General features: G+C 41.7%; 1 protein-coding gene across 2 annotated transcripts in view; it reads right to left on the reverse strand.

The window, feature by feature from the left end:
• Nucleotides 1-14,956, reverse strand: part of DGKI (diacylglycerol kinase iota) — a gene marked incomplete at both ends in the record, with an annotated part of 370,310 nt that overhangs the window by 185,234 nt on the left and 170,120 nt on the right. For both annotated transcript variants that reach the window (XM_084229448.1, XM_084229447.1), the window contains one exon: nucleotides 12,451-12,516. In XM_084229448.1, coding sequence (XP_084085574.1) covers nucleotides 12,451-12,516 — 66 coding nt within the window. The remainder of the gene's footprint in view (nucleotides 1-12,450; nucleotides 12,517-14,956) is intronic.

The raw sequence follows: 14,956 nt of genomic DNA on the forward strand, positions 1-14,956 counted from the left end.
GTCCTCCAGACTCTGCCCCATGCCTTCCCCTTTGCTGACTTAGCTCTGAATCCCTTTACTGTAGCAGAGCAGCATTGGGAGAGCCGCTCACTGAGTGTGTAAGTCCTCCAGGAAATCATCACACTGCAGGGGTCCTGGACCCCTAACACACACCTCTCCTCCCAACTGAGTCTTGCTTTGCCTCCTTATGTCAATGATAGTGTCTGTCCCCCAGGAAAGGAAGCACTGATTGTAAATCACACCGGGACTGAAGCTCTGGGCCCAGGGTGATGTCTGTGGGTTTACTATAGTGGTGACCAACACCCCCCGCACCCCCCAGCATCTGAGACAGAGCAGCCAACAGAGAGGACACCCGGCCCATGGGCCACAGGGTAGGTGTGCAGGTCTCTCAAAGATGCACAATCCACTCAGGGGGCAACGAGAGGGCACCAAATCTACGGGACTGACGTCACCCTGGGACTTCTCAAAAAGTCCTTTATCGACTCTCAAGCTGCTCTTGATAAACTGGGCAAAGGGAGAGCTGAGTAGACTTCTCCTTGCAGCTAAGGAACACTCTGTGACGGCTCTGTGAGGAGAGAAGGCAGCTGCCAACAACAAGCTGGGGCTGACATGGGGCTTCGGGGACTCCGAGGGGGACCTTGGCTGGTTCTCCCACCGTGGACCTCACGTCCAGCCAGAAACAGCCCCTGCAGACGGGTCCCTTCACATACGGCTGTTACCCTATTTTCTGACTTGTCTCCCCAAACAGTCTACTTCCTGTTACCTTCATGCTACCCTGGGCACTGCCATTAGCAAAAATGCTGCTTTTTAAATATCAGCCTCCACCTGAAAATACTCAGTGACTACTTCTTAAGATTACAGAATAAACAATTCGTGTTGACATTCAGGGCCATCCATAATCGTCTCAGGCAATTTTCCTACATCAGTTATCCTCTCCTCACTATTATAAACTCCTGTCTGAGTGAAATGGGATTCATTATATTCTACAATATGCTTTCTTCCTTTATATTTCCTTTTTTTTTAACCCATGCTGTCTCCTCATTCCCAGCCCTGCACCCAGAATGCCTGCCACTACTTCACATACAGCCACTGAATTTTATTTCCAGTACAAAATCTAAATAGGTCTTCCAAGATCATCTTGACCCACTCTTTTCTCTCTCCCTGAACAGTAGACCCCTCCCTAAACAGAGACCCTGCCACCTCTGCTTCCTTTGGCATTAATGGATAACTGCCATAAGGCACTGGCTGTTTTATGGCACGCACGTTCTCTCTCCTAGGGATAAGTGATTTGAGGGTAGTCTTGATGATATTTAATAGGTCCCTACAACTTAGCATCGTTCTTTGAACATCCTGGACACAGCATGAATTTCTTCTGATTAAGTGAATGAGTAAGTCACCACCACTACCACATCATGATCCATTTATAAACTCTATGCTCTCCAGACTTTAAACACCTAAGCCAAACCACATGAAAACATGCCTTCTCACTCCACCGTCCTCCAACCTCTGTGACACCACAAACACGCCAGGGTTTCACTTAAATTCTTAAGCTTGCAATACAGACATGCTGCGGGGCTGGAAATCAATCTGGAGGATCTGGTGGTCTGAGAGCAGCTGGAGCCACAAGCAGAGGACTCCTGATGTCATTCTATCAACTGTGTTGTAAAACAGAGTCGTAAATACTGTTACCCAGGCACCGTTCCATCAGTTTGCACATCAGATGGTTGCACGGCTTCAAATAGAAGCTGATAGAAAGATGGCAAAGATGAGAATAGCTCCCAGTTCATCGTCTTCCTTTCTGTGTGATCCATTTCTATCTGCCAGATAAACTAATGCAGAGCATCGACAAAACAATTTAGAACAGGCTAAGCGAGTGTATTACCCCACCCTCTACGGAATATTGACCTTCTGGCTTCAAAGACTGAGACACAGTTCACTATCGTCCAGACTGATATGACAATCAGGCTAGCTTCATACAGCACTTTGGTGGATCCCCAGGGAGTGAGCCTGGTGGTAATCAGCTCGGGGTTTTGTTTTGGATTCTAGTCTGGCTGAGTCCTAGCAGCCACAGCTTCAGACTTATTGTCTAACATAGAGACATAAATAGAATCACATTTGAGCCTTCATGGACCAAGTTCTCATAGACCACCTGCAACAGGGAGAGGATTTTGGCCAGGATCTCAGCACAGCAAGAAGAGCCAATTCCTAATTACCCATTTTTAAATGCTGGCCCAAATCTGCTATTATGGTACTGACAGATGCCCTGAAAGAATCTCAACTGACTCTGTGGATTTTTAAGGGTTATTTTGTTCATCAGTATCAAAGCAGGATGTGAGGACAGATGCTTTGGATCAAACTGACTTCAGAATTATAAATACAAAGAACCTTGAGGGATAGGTCATTTTTTTTTTCTTTTGGTCCTTTGAGTTTTTTAATCAAACTCAGCCCTTGGAATAAACTTTAAACAACATATATTCTGAGCGGCTCAAGCTTTGTTGCCTCCTTCTCTTCTGCAATCTAGGACAAATACCAAGTGACCCTCAGCTCCACAGTCTTGGCTGAAACCAGAAAGAGGCTTCACTTGAAACAGACTGAATCTGTTTTATTGTTTATGTATTTAACTGAGGTTTGGGTCCCCATGTGATTTGATTTCATTTGATTTGATTTGATCCAACGCTAGAGTTGTTACCATTCCTGCCTTCAAAACTTTAAGCAACAATAAAAACAAAGTAAACCCTTCTAGATCTACTCCAGGGTCAGGCTCTAGGTCCTGAAAGCAGTACAAGAAGCAAACCCAAGGAAACACAAAATATGACTCAATCAATATTTACCTGAAGAAAGATAACTTCAAACATTCTGCATAAATCCTACCATTTTGGAAAAAATCTGGATACCGTTTCACACATTTTATACTGAATGTCTAATATGTTCATCCAAAGATCAATTAGATGCAGTTTGTTATTTCCAGCAAAAGGATATTGTAATTAAAAAATAAACTGTTATACCTTTTTTTTAACATTTAAAAGGACAAATTTATTAGGAAAAAGAAAAAGAGAGAGTTACTGCAGGCAGAAGAGCTCTATAACCACTGTTAAAATTATCCAATGGGCTATAAATACATAGTAGGAGCCTCCCTGGTGGCGCAGGCGATTGTGCGCAGCGCTGTGAAGCTGTCCGCAGCCTCTCCAGTGCTAGTTCAATCCCCGCCAGCCTCGGAGCAACCCACGTGGCAAGCAGACCTCTCCTGTCTTGCCCGCTGCTCCCCTCAGCAGTGTATTTCATCAGTCTGCCTGTTCTGTTCTCCGCTCTGTCTCTGGTGAATCCTCTCACCCTCCCACGCATCTGGCCTGTACCCCAGCTCTTGTATAAAATAAAACTTTTTTAAAAAGATTTTTAATAAGTAAATGAATGAATGAATGAAGAATGAATAAATAAATGCCATAGTAGCTTGAGATGCTAACAGGAAATTTGTCCACTCAGGGCAGAGCTTTGCTAGAAGATCTCAAGCTGGTTGTGCTATTTCAGTGTAACTCAAGCTGACAAACTACTGTGATGGGTGCGTGTGAAGCGAGTGAATCATGGAAGACTTTCACATAACCCAAGAGCAGACCCACAAAGCCTGATTAATTCTGGTTAATAAAGAAATGGCAGTTGTTTGACTTTTTTTTTTTTGAGTGACCCAAATGAAGACCCCAATTGAAAACTTTTCTCTGACTAATCAAGATGGCACTTGTTTTAACCAACTATCTGCAGATTTATGGGCTGAGTCTATCCTATCCAGAATGAAACTTTCAGTCTTTAATTAGCAAAGGAGCCTTTCCAAGTACACATAAATTGTTGACTATTCCCCTCAATGAACTTTTTGGTCCACTTTTCCTGATATGAATACTCTTGCCCAGCAATGTGAATCACTGGTTACTGGACTACTTTGAAAATATGCCTTTTCCTAGCTTATATCACAGGATAAAGATGGCAGCATTAATATTTAAGCTTATGCAAGATTAGGTTCATTTAATCATAGAAAAATCTAATTTACTCAGTCTTCCTAAGTTACCTATATTGACTTTACTGCAATTAAGCTAAAATTTATATATAATCATTTAAGATTTTTTAAATGTAAATATATATGGTCATCTACATTAAATTACAATGGACAGTCTTTATAAATGGAATTATAGAAAGCAGTGTCTTCATAACTCCTGGCAATACTGTAAAATATATGAATCTCTCTTTGGAAAATTTAAATTCCCATCTATTGACTTTAATTATATTATACTTCTGGAAACTTACCAATACCCTTATTGTCTATACCATGCTTTCACTCCAGGGTTATCACCAACTTACACACATAGATTGACATATAATGATTTTATTATTCCTCAGTAGAGAATTTGGCATCCGATTCATTCTGATGTTGCTGGTAATTACACTATATTAATCAAAGTCATTCAGTAATCATCCTCAGAGACTTTTTTTTAAAACTCATTTATCTAAAGGCCCCTGCTACAAGTTATATATCATAAATTGAGTCTCTTGAAAGGGAAAAAAAAAAAACCAAGAGTTTTAAGCACAGGAATCTCAGTGTAGGTTAACACTGTCAACACCAACATGCAGACTGTATGAAGAGATGAAGACAGGATTTCCAGGACGTTCATGATGACTTCATGGAAGTAGACAGCTAAGCCCAGGACCTTGAAATTGAGGAAGGCAACTCTAACAGTGGCTACTGATTTACATTTCAATGTACATGTAAAGTGCCTTTAGCTATGATGTCTACATTTCACGTTGGGATGACCATGCTTATTCTAGGGCAAAAATGTTTCCTACAGAGAGTTATAGTCAAGAGGCCAAAACTGCATGTGGAACTTTACCTGTTGGGTTTCTATCTCTGTCCTCAAACACTAGGGAAGCTCCTTATATGAAAGCATTTCCCTCGTGAAGCAAGAATTATAATATGATAATGATCATTCATGAAAATTAATTCTCATGTCTCACTGACTCATGAGTGATATAGCCTTGACCAAAAAAATATATAAATCTGAATGCTGATAATATTTAACAAGTGGGCTGGTTTTTGTAAAAATATTTTTTTAAAAAACAATTTTTTAAAATATAGGATTAACAGTACCCCAGTTACCAACTACAAATCATTATAGCTTTCCAGAGAAACCATACAATTTATAATCTTGCTGATGACATCACATTTACCCTTAACTACTGAGGACGAGGTTCTTCTGCTAATAGAACTACACATTCTTTTGTGTCAAGTTAATACTATTTTTCTATAGTAGCCTCCAAACATTTGAGAGACTTATAAAATTGACAGAATTACTCAGATTGTACCCCTCCTGACTTGGTGAATTTATTATTTAAAAAAATAAAAAATAAAAATAATTTCACCATATAAAATAGGCCTTGGAGAAAGAAAGGATTCTACTATCTAGAAATAGTCTTAACTTCACTTTAGGATTTTAATACATCTACTCTTCCTGGTAGGTGAATAGATGAGTCTCAAATGACCTAATAATCTTTTCACACCAATGTATCCAGAAAGAGAAGTGCAGAGAGAGGCCTCTGAGGGAGAAAAGGCCCACATCTCAAATATCTAGCTGTAGGACCTAATCAATATGTAACAGTTGAAATGAAAGTGTATGTGTGGGACAAGGGATTGAAGGTAGAGGGTAAAGGAGAGAGGAACTTAAAGTTGGATAAAGGAGAGTTTCTTGATGAGGGATCATTATCTGCAATAGAGGATTTAATGCACTCTCAAGAATACCTGATGTTCCTGGCAATGATATTAACACAGAGAGGACCTTTGGAACCTTGAATAAAGACACGGTTTATGTTAAGTGAAATAGAAAAACCAGCATTGCTATGATTGAGGGAGGCAGCAAAAAAATCTCAGAGAAACAGGCTTGCTGAAGTCGCTATAACAGGTACAACGGGAAACCCTGTCAGGTGACTCTGTTCTGCAATGGGGCCCAAAAACACCTCATTTACCAAGCAGTAAGACCTGTGCTAATGACACCACATTGTTGGAAAGCTCTCCCTGTAAGTTGGGTTTGATGGTAAGAAATACCTTATAGGATGAGGAATCAGGAAGCAATTAGGATTATAGATTCCCAAAATAATTGAGACGATGTGGCAGCACTTAACCATTAAAGGAAGGAGGTGCAACTGCTGTATGCGTGACATCGCAGTCAAGGAGGCTTGACTTTCAGAGAGCTCTCAAATGCCTAACATAGCATGACAGTCCTAGGAGACGGGTGATGAGATTAAAAGGGCTATTGCTCAATACAATCAAACAAAATTAGAATGGAAGATCAAGAGGGATGGGGACAGATGCTCCAATAAAAGTCATAATCTTTAGGCCCGTTCATGGACTTCAGCCAGTCTTCAAAGATAAAACCCACTGACCGAAGAAGGCGGCAAATCCCCAGGAGGAGAATCTTGCAACCTCAGAGCAATGGTCTATGACATCATTTTCCCTGTCTAACTAAAAGGATCTACAGACATTTACTGGGTTAGTAGTACCCTGGAGAGAGAGTAATGTCCAAGTATTTTAAAGACTATTGGGCAAGAGTTCAAGCTGACACATATCCAAGGACCTGGGTATGAAGCCACATCACAATTCTCTGGTAGAGTAGAGCTGTGTAAGCTCCAGCTTAAAAAATGGAGGCCTGCTTTCAGCGGTGAACACAATGAATCAATACAGTAGACAGATGTTGAGTTATAATAATTCACACCTCATAACTATAGATTGTTATGATGCAAAGCTACTTCAATTGTTTTTAATGGAGTCCTGGACCAGGACTGATGTGTAGTAAGGCTACTGGTTCCACAAGTGCATCAGGGTTCATTTCTTTTGTCTCAAATTGTGTAAGTGGAGCCAACCTATTTGGAGTCAACAAAACTCCAATATTGGTTTCTTGGTCTGTTGTGTGAGAGCTAGCATTGTGAGGAAACCCAAGTAAAATCTTCAAGACATCCTCCCAGGCACTTGGGAGCCAAATCCTCCCATCAAAAACAATTCCATCTTCCAGAACTAATATGTACTAGGGGATATGAAATGATTAATTTTGAAAGTGGTAATAATGGTATTGTGTTTATGTTTTTTAATGTTTATCTCTTTATATGCCTTCCTTAAAGACTAAAAGCAGCAGTGGTGATGTTCTCCAAAATATCCTCATTTAATTCAGCAGTCTGGACTGCTGCAAAACCAGACATTATGCTGAAGGATGATGTGGACTACCACAAATTAACCCAGTACACTCTAATTGCAGCTACTGTTGCCAAACTTGGGATCTTTTGGCTGTGAGTATATGACATATGGGCATTTATTTGGCAAATTATATCTTTTTCATTCCTCTCTAAATGGAGAATTAAAAATTGTTTGCATGCACTTGGCAGGGTTAACAGTATACTTTTACGGCCTCATGCCAAGGTTTTTAACTCTGTTGAATCTTATCCAAATGTAATGCAAAGAGAGCCGAACCATTTGAGCATTCTAAAGAATGCCTCTTAATCCACTATATTAATGCCATCAGATTAAAGTGGATAAGCAAGAAGTGGCAAGTACATAGGAGATCCTGGTGAGACACATTTGGGAAGACAAGCCCCATGAGGAGTCAGAGGTCTCACATGTCAGTGAAGCTTCCAGCATTCAGTGGCCCAGGGCATGCTAGAATGTCTTCTCTAATCTAAAGGATATATTATTGTGTTTTTCAATGTGACCACTAAAAATGAAACACAACACTTTGTGGGTCCCTTCGGGTTCTGAAGGCAGCAAATTCCACACTTAAGCACATTGTCCCAACTCATTTGTTGGATGACATGAAGTGTTGCCAGATTAGAGGTGCAGGGTAAAGAAAATGTCAGGCTTTTCTGCCCTCCCACCATCAGGATAGATGATGGATCCTTGCAGTCCTGAATGCATGCCTGATGGCGGGCACCTGGAGTAGGGTGTGGGCATAGGTAGATGGGATTCACCTGGGCTGAGACTGGGCTTTTAAGGGCGGCGTCACGGGGACACCAGTAGAAGCCGAAAAAGAAGCCAAGTACGAACAGAAGCTGAAAGAGAAGCCAAGAGCAGAGAAGCAGAGAGAACGCCAGAGAGCCCAGAAAGAGTAAAGACTTGCGGGGGGCTGGAAGGCCTGCCAGCCTCCCGGCCCCCCAGCACCCCTGCCTGCCGTGTACTTGGTAATCCCAATAAAAGACCTGCAAAAACCACTGAGGACTCTGATTCCTCCTTTACCCAGTCTGCTGGATCCTAGAAAACCTGCACTGTGTCCATTCCTGCCTTTACAAGAGGCCAGTACAGGAAATGGCTCTGCGGCAGGTCTAAGTGAAATAGGCCCAATCACCAGGGCCTACAACCCACAGACTCCAGGCTACTTGGAAAGAAGGAGAAGAGACGCCCTGTTGGGACATTTGGACAAGCACCAACTGGAGAATCACAACACAGACACCAGGATTATGAACCAAGTTGCTACCATCTGTGAGAGAGAATTCTATGCCTTTAAAAAAGAAAAAGAAACAAAGAAAGGAACAAAAAGAAAAAATTGCTGGCACGTTACTCTGCTCTGTTGGAGGGATACCGACCACTGGTCACCAGGTGGTCATGAGCTGGGCTCGGTCAGATCACTTAGTCATAAGGTTGGGTGTGCCCAGCTGCAATCCATTTTTAGATTTAAGTGGGACCAGCTGGGATCTGGCATGAGCCGAATCAAAGAGCCAGTGAGATTCATGATAAGTGGCTCAGACTCCCCGGAGCACCCAGCACCGGGCCTTTCAGCAATCACTGACAGAAATTTGGGCCCCTAGTGACCATCTAAAAGGGAGGAAAAATCTGAGATTGGCTCATGGATGGGTCAACATGGCCCCAGAGTCCAGGCCAAAGATGAAATTCTGCTTCACTAAAATCAACTTGGGATGGCCCTGACAGACATAAGTGTGTTTGCTACCCACACGATATCTCCTCAGTAACCCTCCTGAAGGTTCCTCTGAGATCGCTGGACAAACACACAGCGGGGCAAATCAGCAATCTGCCTAACCGGAGCTTAGGTCCTCATCCTTGAACTTCATGCACGTCCCTAGACTTAACATTCTCTTGAAAGCTGACTCGGTCCCCTCAGGGCACATCCACATTTAGATTTTAGAGGATGGTGTTTTAAATTGTTAAGGGAGCATCCGCCAAAGCCCCATTTTTTTTAAAAATCCATTTGTAGTTTTGTTTTGTTTTACATTAACAGTGGTTAACATTGTTACTTGTGTTTCAGAGGTATAGGATTTCAATCCCCTTCAGGAGTTTTCATTACATTTTAACTCTGCAATCCTTTTCACTATTCATATGATGTCTCAACTGGTCCCTGATGGAATGTTTTTAATCATCTTATCATTTTAGCAATACAAAAAGGTACTGAGGCTACTTCCTTTACATATGTACATTTTAAATACAGCACCATAAGTTTAGTTTTTAACTATATTCATTGCAATGAAGAATACTTTTGACATTTTCCCATTTAGCTTATGCTCCATGCTGTTTAATTTGCTCAAATTTATTACATATGAAAGCACATATGATTCATGGACTAATAATTCTGGTTTCCACCAGTTTTGGCTACTAGAGATTGAAGGTCAGTAAAACTGGGATATTTATGTCCCCTGACAGTAGTTCACCTTGGACTGGCTAATTCTTGCAACTACAGGTGACAGCTCCTGGGAAGGGTCCTCTCCACCTCCCTACCTCTTCAAACGTGGCTTGACCGTGGCTTCCTGCTGAGACCAGCCTCTGAGATTTTCAATAGCCCTTGTGATTTCCTTGCTCTCCAGTCATATTAAACACTCATCAAATTATGTTGTTTGAGAGTGTACCATCTCTTTTCTGCCCGGATCTTGACGATCACATGATACAGGACTATGAATGAGAACAATGTAATCTACGGAATGGTCACAAACAGGAGGTAGTCAGCAAATGACAAAGCAACTAGCAACTGAATTGTGAGTCCCCTTCTTGGCTATCCATTAAATGTCGCACACTCAACCAAATTCTCTCACTGAAGGAGAGGCTTTATGTACTTTATTTTTTATTTAAAAAGTAGAAGGGGTGGGTAGGTTGGGTTAGATAGGCAATTGTTTGTGAATGGATACAAACTAGATTTTGGGCATGAGCATAACGTACTATACACAGATTTGATATATAAGTCTACATGCCTTAAGCCTTAGAGACTAATGTTATTTCAATTAAAAAATAGAAATTGAAGCCATGGGCACTTTGACCATAAACAGTTCCTAACAATCCCTAAAGTTTACAAACCACCAGTTGAAATAAGAGTATTGCTAAGTGAAGAGTTTTTTGCCCCAACACGATGGATAAATTATGGAATAATATGTATAGGGTGTGTGTAGGGAGGGATGTTTGAGAAATTTTTGGATATCTAAGAATGTACCATCTTGTTGGTAAAAATTAAACATAGCACTGAAATTTGAAATGAATCTGAAATCACTTAATCTATAAGTGGAAATACATCCACTGGCTTTTTCCTCTAATCTAGGGCTTGAGACCAGGATCCAAAGAAGGGTTATTTATATCCAACAAAAAGACCCAGGTCAAAGACCACAACTTAAAGCCAAAATTGCTTTAAGTCCCTGAGGATGCACAAGCAACTGTATTATAAACACAGGAGATGAACAAAGTACAAGAAGTATATATTATGGGAAGGTATGTGAATATAGAGGTGTGAGCACCCCAGGATGGCTGCTTGCAACACTGGGCAGGAAAGGAGACATGGTCACAGCCACTCAGAGAACATGGAGTCCAGCTTAGTCCATTCAGTTGGCCAAGTCAACAGAGGACAAGGACAGAAAAGGGGGTGTAAAATGACACTAGGGAATACTTGTCACAAAATACGTATTTAATAAAATTTCTCCAATTCTATTATAATTTGAAAGTTGTTGAGGTGGTACCCATGAAGATATTTTTTTCAAAAATGAAGAAGCTCTTTATCTAGATTCTTCCTACTCTTCATAGCTCTGACCTCAAAATTGGCTGTGCCCCTCGTCTGTCTACATCCGTCTGTCTCTCTCTCTCTTTCTCGTTCCCTCCCTCCCTCCTTTGGAGATAGTGTATAATCCACTCAGGAGGAGGAAATCTAGAAGCACTAAGGGAACACCAGAAAGAGGGGGGGGGTGAGATGGACCCAATAAAAGAAGGTCATGTGAGAGTAGAGGATTAGCCTCCTATTTCCCAGCATGTAAAATAGCTGGTACCCATCTTTCTGCTCCCCTATTCCTTATCCTGTTACCTCCTCCCCCTTTCAATCTACTTCATCTGTCCTCTTTACAGGTTAGAAAGGAACCAACTGAGTGTCACTGGAGGAGACGGTTCTAGACACAATGGCAGGATGTGTGACCTCCCATGGAAAAGCTTGGTAACCAATGGCAACAACGTGATTCCATCTTTCCAGGTACTGGGCAAAATGAATGATACTTTTTCCAAGTTTTACTCATTCTCAACAACCCTGTGTCAGGCACAATCATCCTCGCCTCCCTCTGCTGTCAACAGTGCCCTACTGGTCAGTTCATCTCAGAGCCTGACCAAAGGAGTCTCATGAGTAAGCAAGGAAATGAGGAATTCACTGATAGAGCATATTCTCCCAAGTGATCTTGTTTTCTACCAAACTGAAACGTCTTATTGCTGATGCCCATCAGCTTAGTATTGATAGTAGTTTTAAAGATCTTTATAGTGTGATTCACCACCAGTTCAACTTCTCCAGAGGATCCCTTTCTCACTAAAGTAGATCTTTAGCACTGGAAAAAAACATAAACCAAGTTTGCTGAGATGGTTTACACGTGAATCTGTGGAGCTTGATAGGATGAGACCCCCCCTCTTACTTTTTTCAATGGCCCTGCACGTGGGGGTTCTGTAACCAGTCATACAAGAAACAGAGCATAAATAACCGTGTGGGATTGGCATCTCTTCCCAGAAACTGGATGGCATCTGACAGAGCAACACTTTCTTGCTTTCATGTTTTTCTTCTACACAGTTTTGCTCAATCACAAGAACCTGTCAACAGTTGTTGTGTTGTTTAACAACCCATTGATTTCTGTTGCTGAGTGAAGAAGTATGGTAGGCCAACAGTCCTCTCTGGAAGGGCTTTTAATAAAATAGGAAGTGTTTTTTTTATAAATTATCAATAATGAAATTCACTATCAAAGTGTACCCACCTCTCATAAACTGCTGATTCTTTGTATTTAGACCCCTGACCTTTGCAGGGATTTCTAGAGCAACTTAATACACCTCTCAGGGAAGGGACCTGGCGAAAATAAGGCCTTTCGGGAAGGAGGAAGGGACATACTGAGCACTGGATTCAGGCAACAGGACTCAATGACCCTGGGAGCTTGCAAAGACCCGAGGCGCTGCTGCAACGGCCGAGCGGGGTGGCCCCTTACCTTACCACACTGCTTACATTTTCCCTCCTGGCGACGCCTGTGTACCCAGTGATGACGCACAAAGTTCTGTGGGGAAATAAAGTAGATGAATATATTTAAATCTGCAACTCCAACATTAGTTCCTTCAATGCTCTGAGACTATCAATTCCAAGCCTAAGAGCATAAAAACAAACACACGTACACATGCTTGTTTGACAACAAACATGAATCCACTTGGACAAATAACTCCAATCCTCTGTCCCCAGGGATCTTCCATATTTGTAGACATAAGTGATGGCATCCTGCTTCTCTGTCTTCCTCATGGCCGAGGCCGCCCCAAAGCCTCTCTTGCTGTTTTCTAGTGAAAGTGCATGCAGCTGTGGGAGCACACCAGAGACCCAGGGCTGGGGGGCAGATGAAGGAAGTATCCATAGAGAAATGAAAAGGAGAAGAAGTTGATACAACAAAATCTTAACAATATATCTATCATGCTCTTTCTATGCCAGTGTGTAGGAAACATCCTAGTGAGAGAATCCAAGCTCCCAATTCAGGGGAGAATTTTCCACGAGAGTAACTAAAGAAAAAGAAAAGCTGCAAGAGACAATGAGGGCATGTGGGTGAAGTCTTTGCAATAATGTTATATTTAAACTTGCATGGCTCAGGGGTTAAAATCTCAGCACTACCAAGCTATCCCCAGCCACTGTGGCACGAGTTTGATCCCCAGCCAGGGAGCTGACCCACATGGTGCAGCAGACCTCACCTGTCTCTCCTGCTGCTCCCCTCAGCAGTGTCTTTCAGTCAGTCTGCCTGTTCTGCTCCCCACTCTGACTCTGGTGAATCCTCTCAAACCCACCCCCAACCCCGCACCTCTGGCCTCCATGGCCTTCATCCCAATGTGTGTTGTGTAAATAAATAAAATAAATCTTTAATAAAAAAATAAATAAATTTTCAAGAATGGTTCTTGTCTTGAGCTCTAGGGAACACAAAAAAGTCCTTTCCCTCCCGGACAGTGGTTCCTGGAACAGAACTGAGGTATCACCATAGCCTCTGCTATCAGGACACATTACAAGGGAGAAGGGTGTCTTCCAGGCCTGATGATACAATTACCCCCTAACAAATCACATGCGGCTCATTCCTCTTAGACTAGTACCTCTAAGGTATCTGCAAACTTCTGTTTTCTCTTGGCCTTTTCTGAGAAAACACACTTAACCTGAGATTAACAAATCTGTCATCAGGCCATAAAACACACTTTGCCTTCAAAAGGGCTATTAACATCTATTCAATCATTCAACAAACACTTACTAATGCCTGCTCCCTGCCAGGCACTGTTCTAAGTACACGGGCACACAGAACAGGTTGTTGTCAAGGGAGAAAATGTTATATCAGGGCATGAAATTCAGCATGACAAAAATACCTCTAATGAGCATCAGTATTATAAATTTTAAAATGCCACCTTTATTTCCCTTCATACTGTCAAATCAATTTAAAACAAAACAAAGACCCTGGGGGAATAATGGTCTTTTAACTGTAAGAGACACTGTGTGTTGGTTGAACTAATGAGTCTAATTTTTGTCTTACTTTTCCCACGGTGGCATTTTACTAAAACAAGGACACAATTCTCATGTTGTTCTCAGAAAGAAGCTAATAATAATAGCCAACATTTGTTGTGTCCTAACTGCATGTCAGATACTTCTTAAATATCTTTACATATAATAATTCTCTTAATTTCCGTGAGTAGAAGTGCTGTTCTGTTGGTAGTAAAAATCCTATGCATTGTTAAAATAGTGAACTATTGCCATATTGGCTTGCAAAACTGCAGTTTGGTGCCTATAATATCCCCTGGTCTCTCCCTGACTTCCACTGTACCCTTGCCCACGCACATACACTCCACCCCCTCAACATCAGAGACCATTTCTACCTCCATGTTGTTAGGCAACTAAAATATTAATTGCTGGTACAAAAGAGCTCCAGGATTCTGTTCCAATGAGCTCTCTTTTAAAAACAAATGGTGTTGCCTCATCAATGCCATTGGTTTCCCCTGCAAACTTAGAAAACCAGGCTGTGCATGGTTATTGGTGTTCGTCAGCAAGTTTAAATAAAATTCAATATAGGCAACTGTGGTCCTGGGACTGGCTGGGGCTTTCAGGACAGTGGCAGCAAGTCTAGGGACCAGCCCAGTTGTCAGTATTCAGGCCATGAGCTCATTGCAAAAACGGTCCTGGGGACAACAGCACTGAATGTTCCACCTCTACGTCATAGGTGAGACAGACCTTTCTGGTCTTCCACCTGCTGCAGTGAGAAGAGCTTCATCACTGCCTGTTTAAGAATAAGAGCTGCAGAGGACTGGGCAACTGACAGTTGGGCTCTATGCTGATATTGCACCATGCAGAGCACATTATCAGAGGATTTTATTGAATCATCATTATCCATGTCTGACTCCAACAGCAGTCAGAAGTGGAAATACCAAAAATATGAAAACATGAAATGTATTATAATATATAGAAGTATTTCATATAATTGCCATTAG

The sequence above is a fragment of the Talpa europaea genome (assembly GCF_964194135.1).
Source record: "Talpa europaea genome assembly, chromosome: 3".
Taxonomy (NCBI): domain Eukaryota; kingdom Metazoa; phylum Chordata; class Mammalia; order Eulipotyphla; family Talpidae; genus Talpa; species Talpa europaea.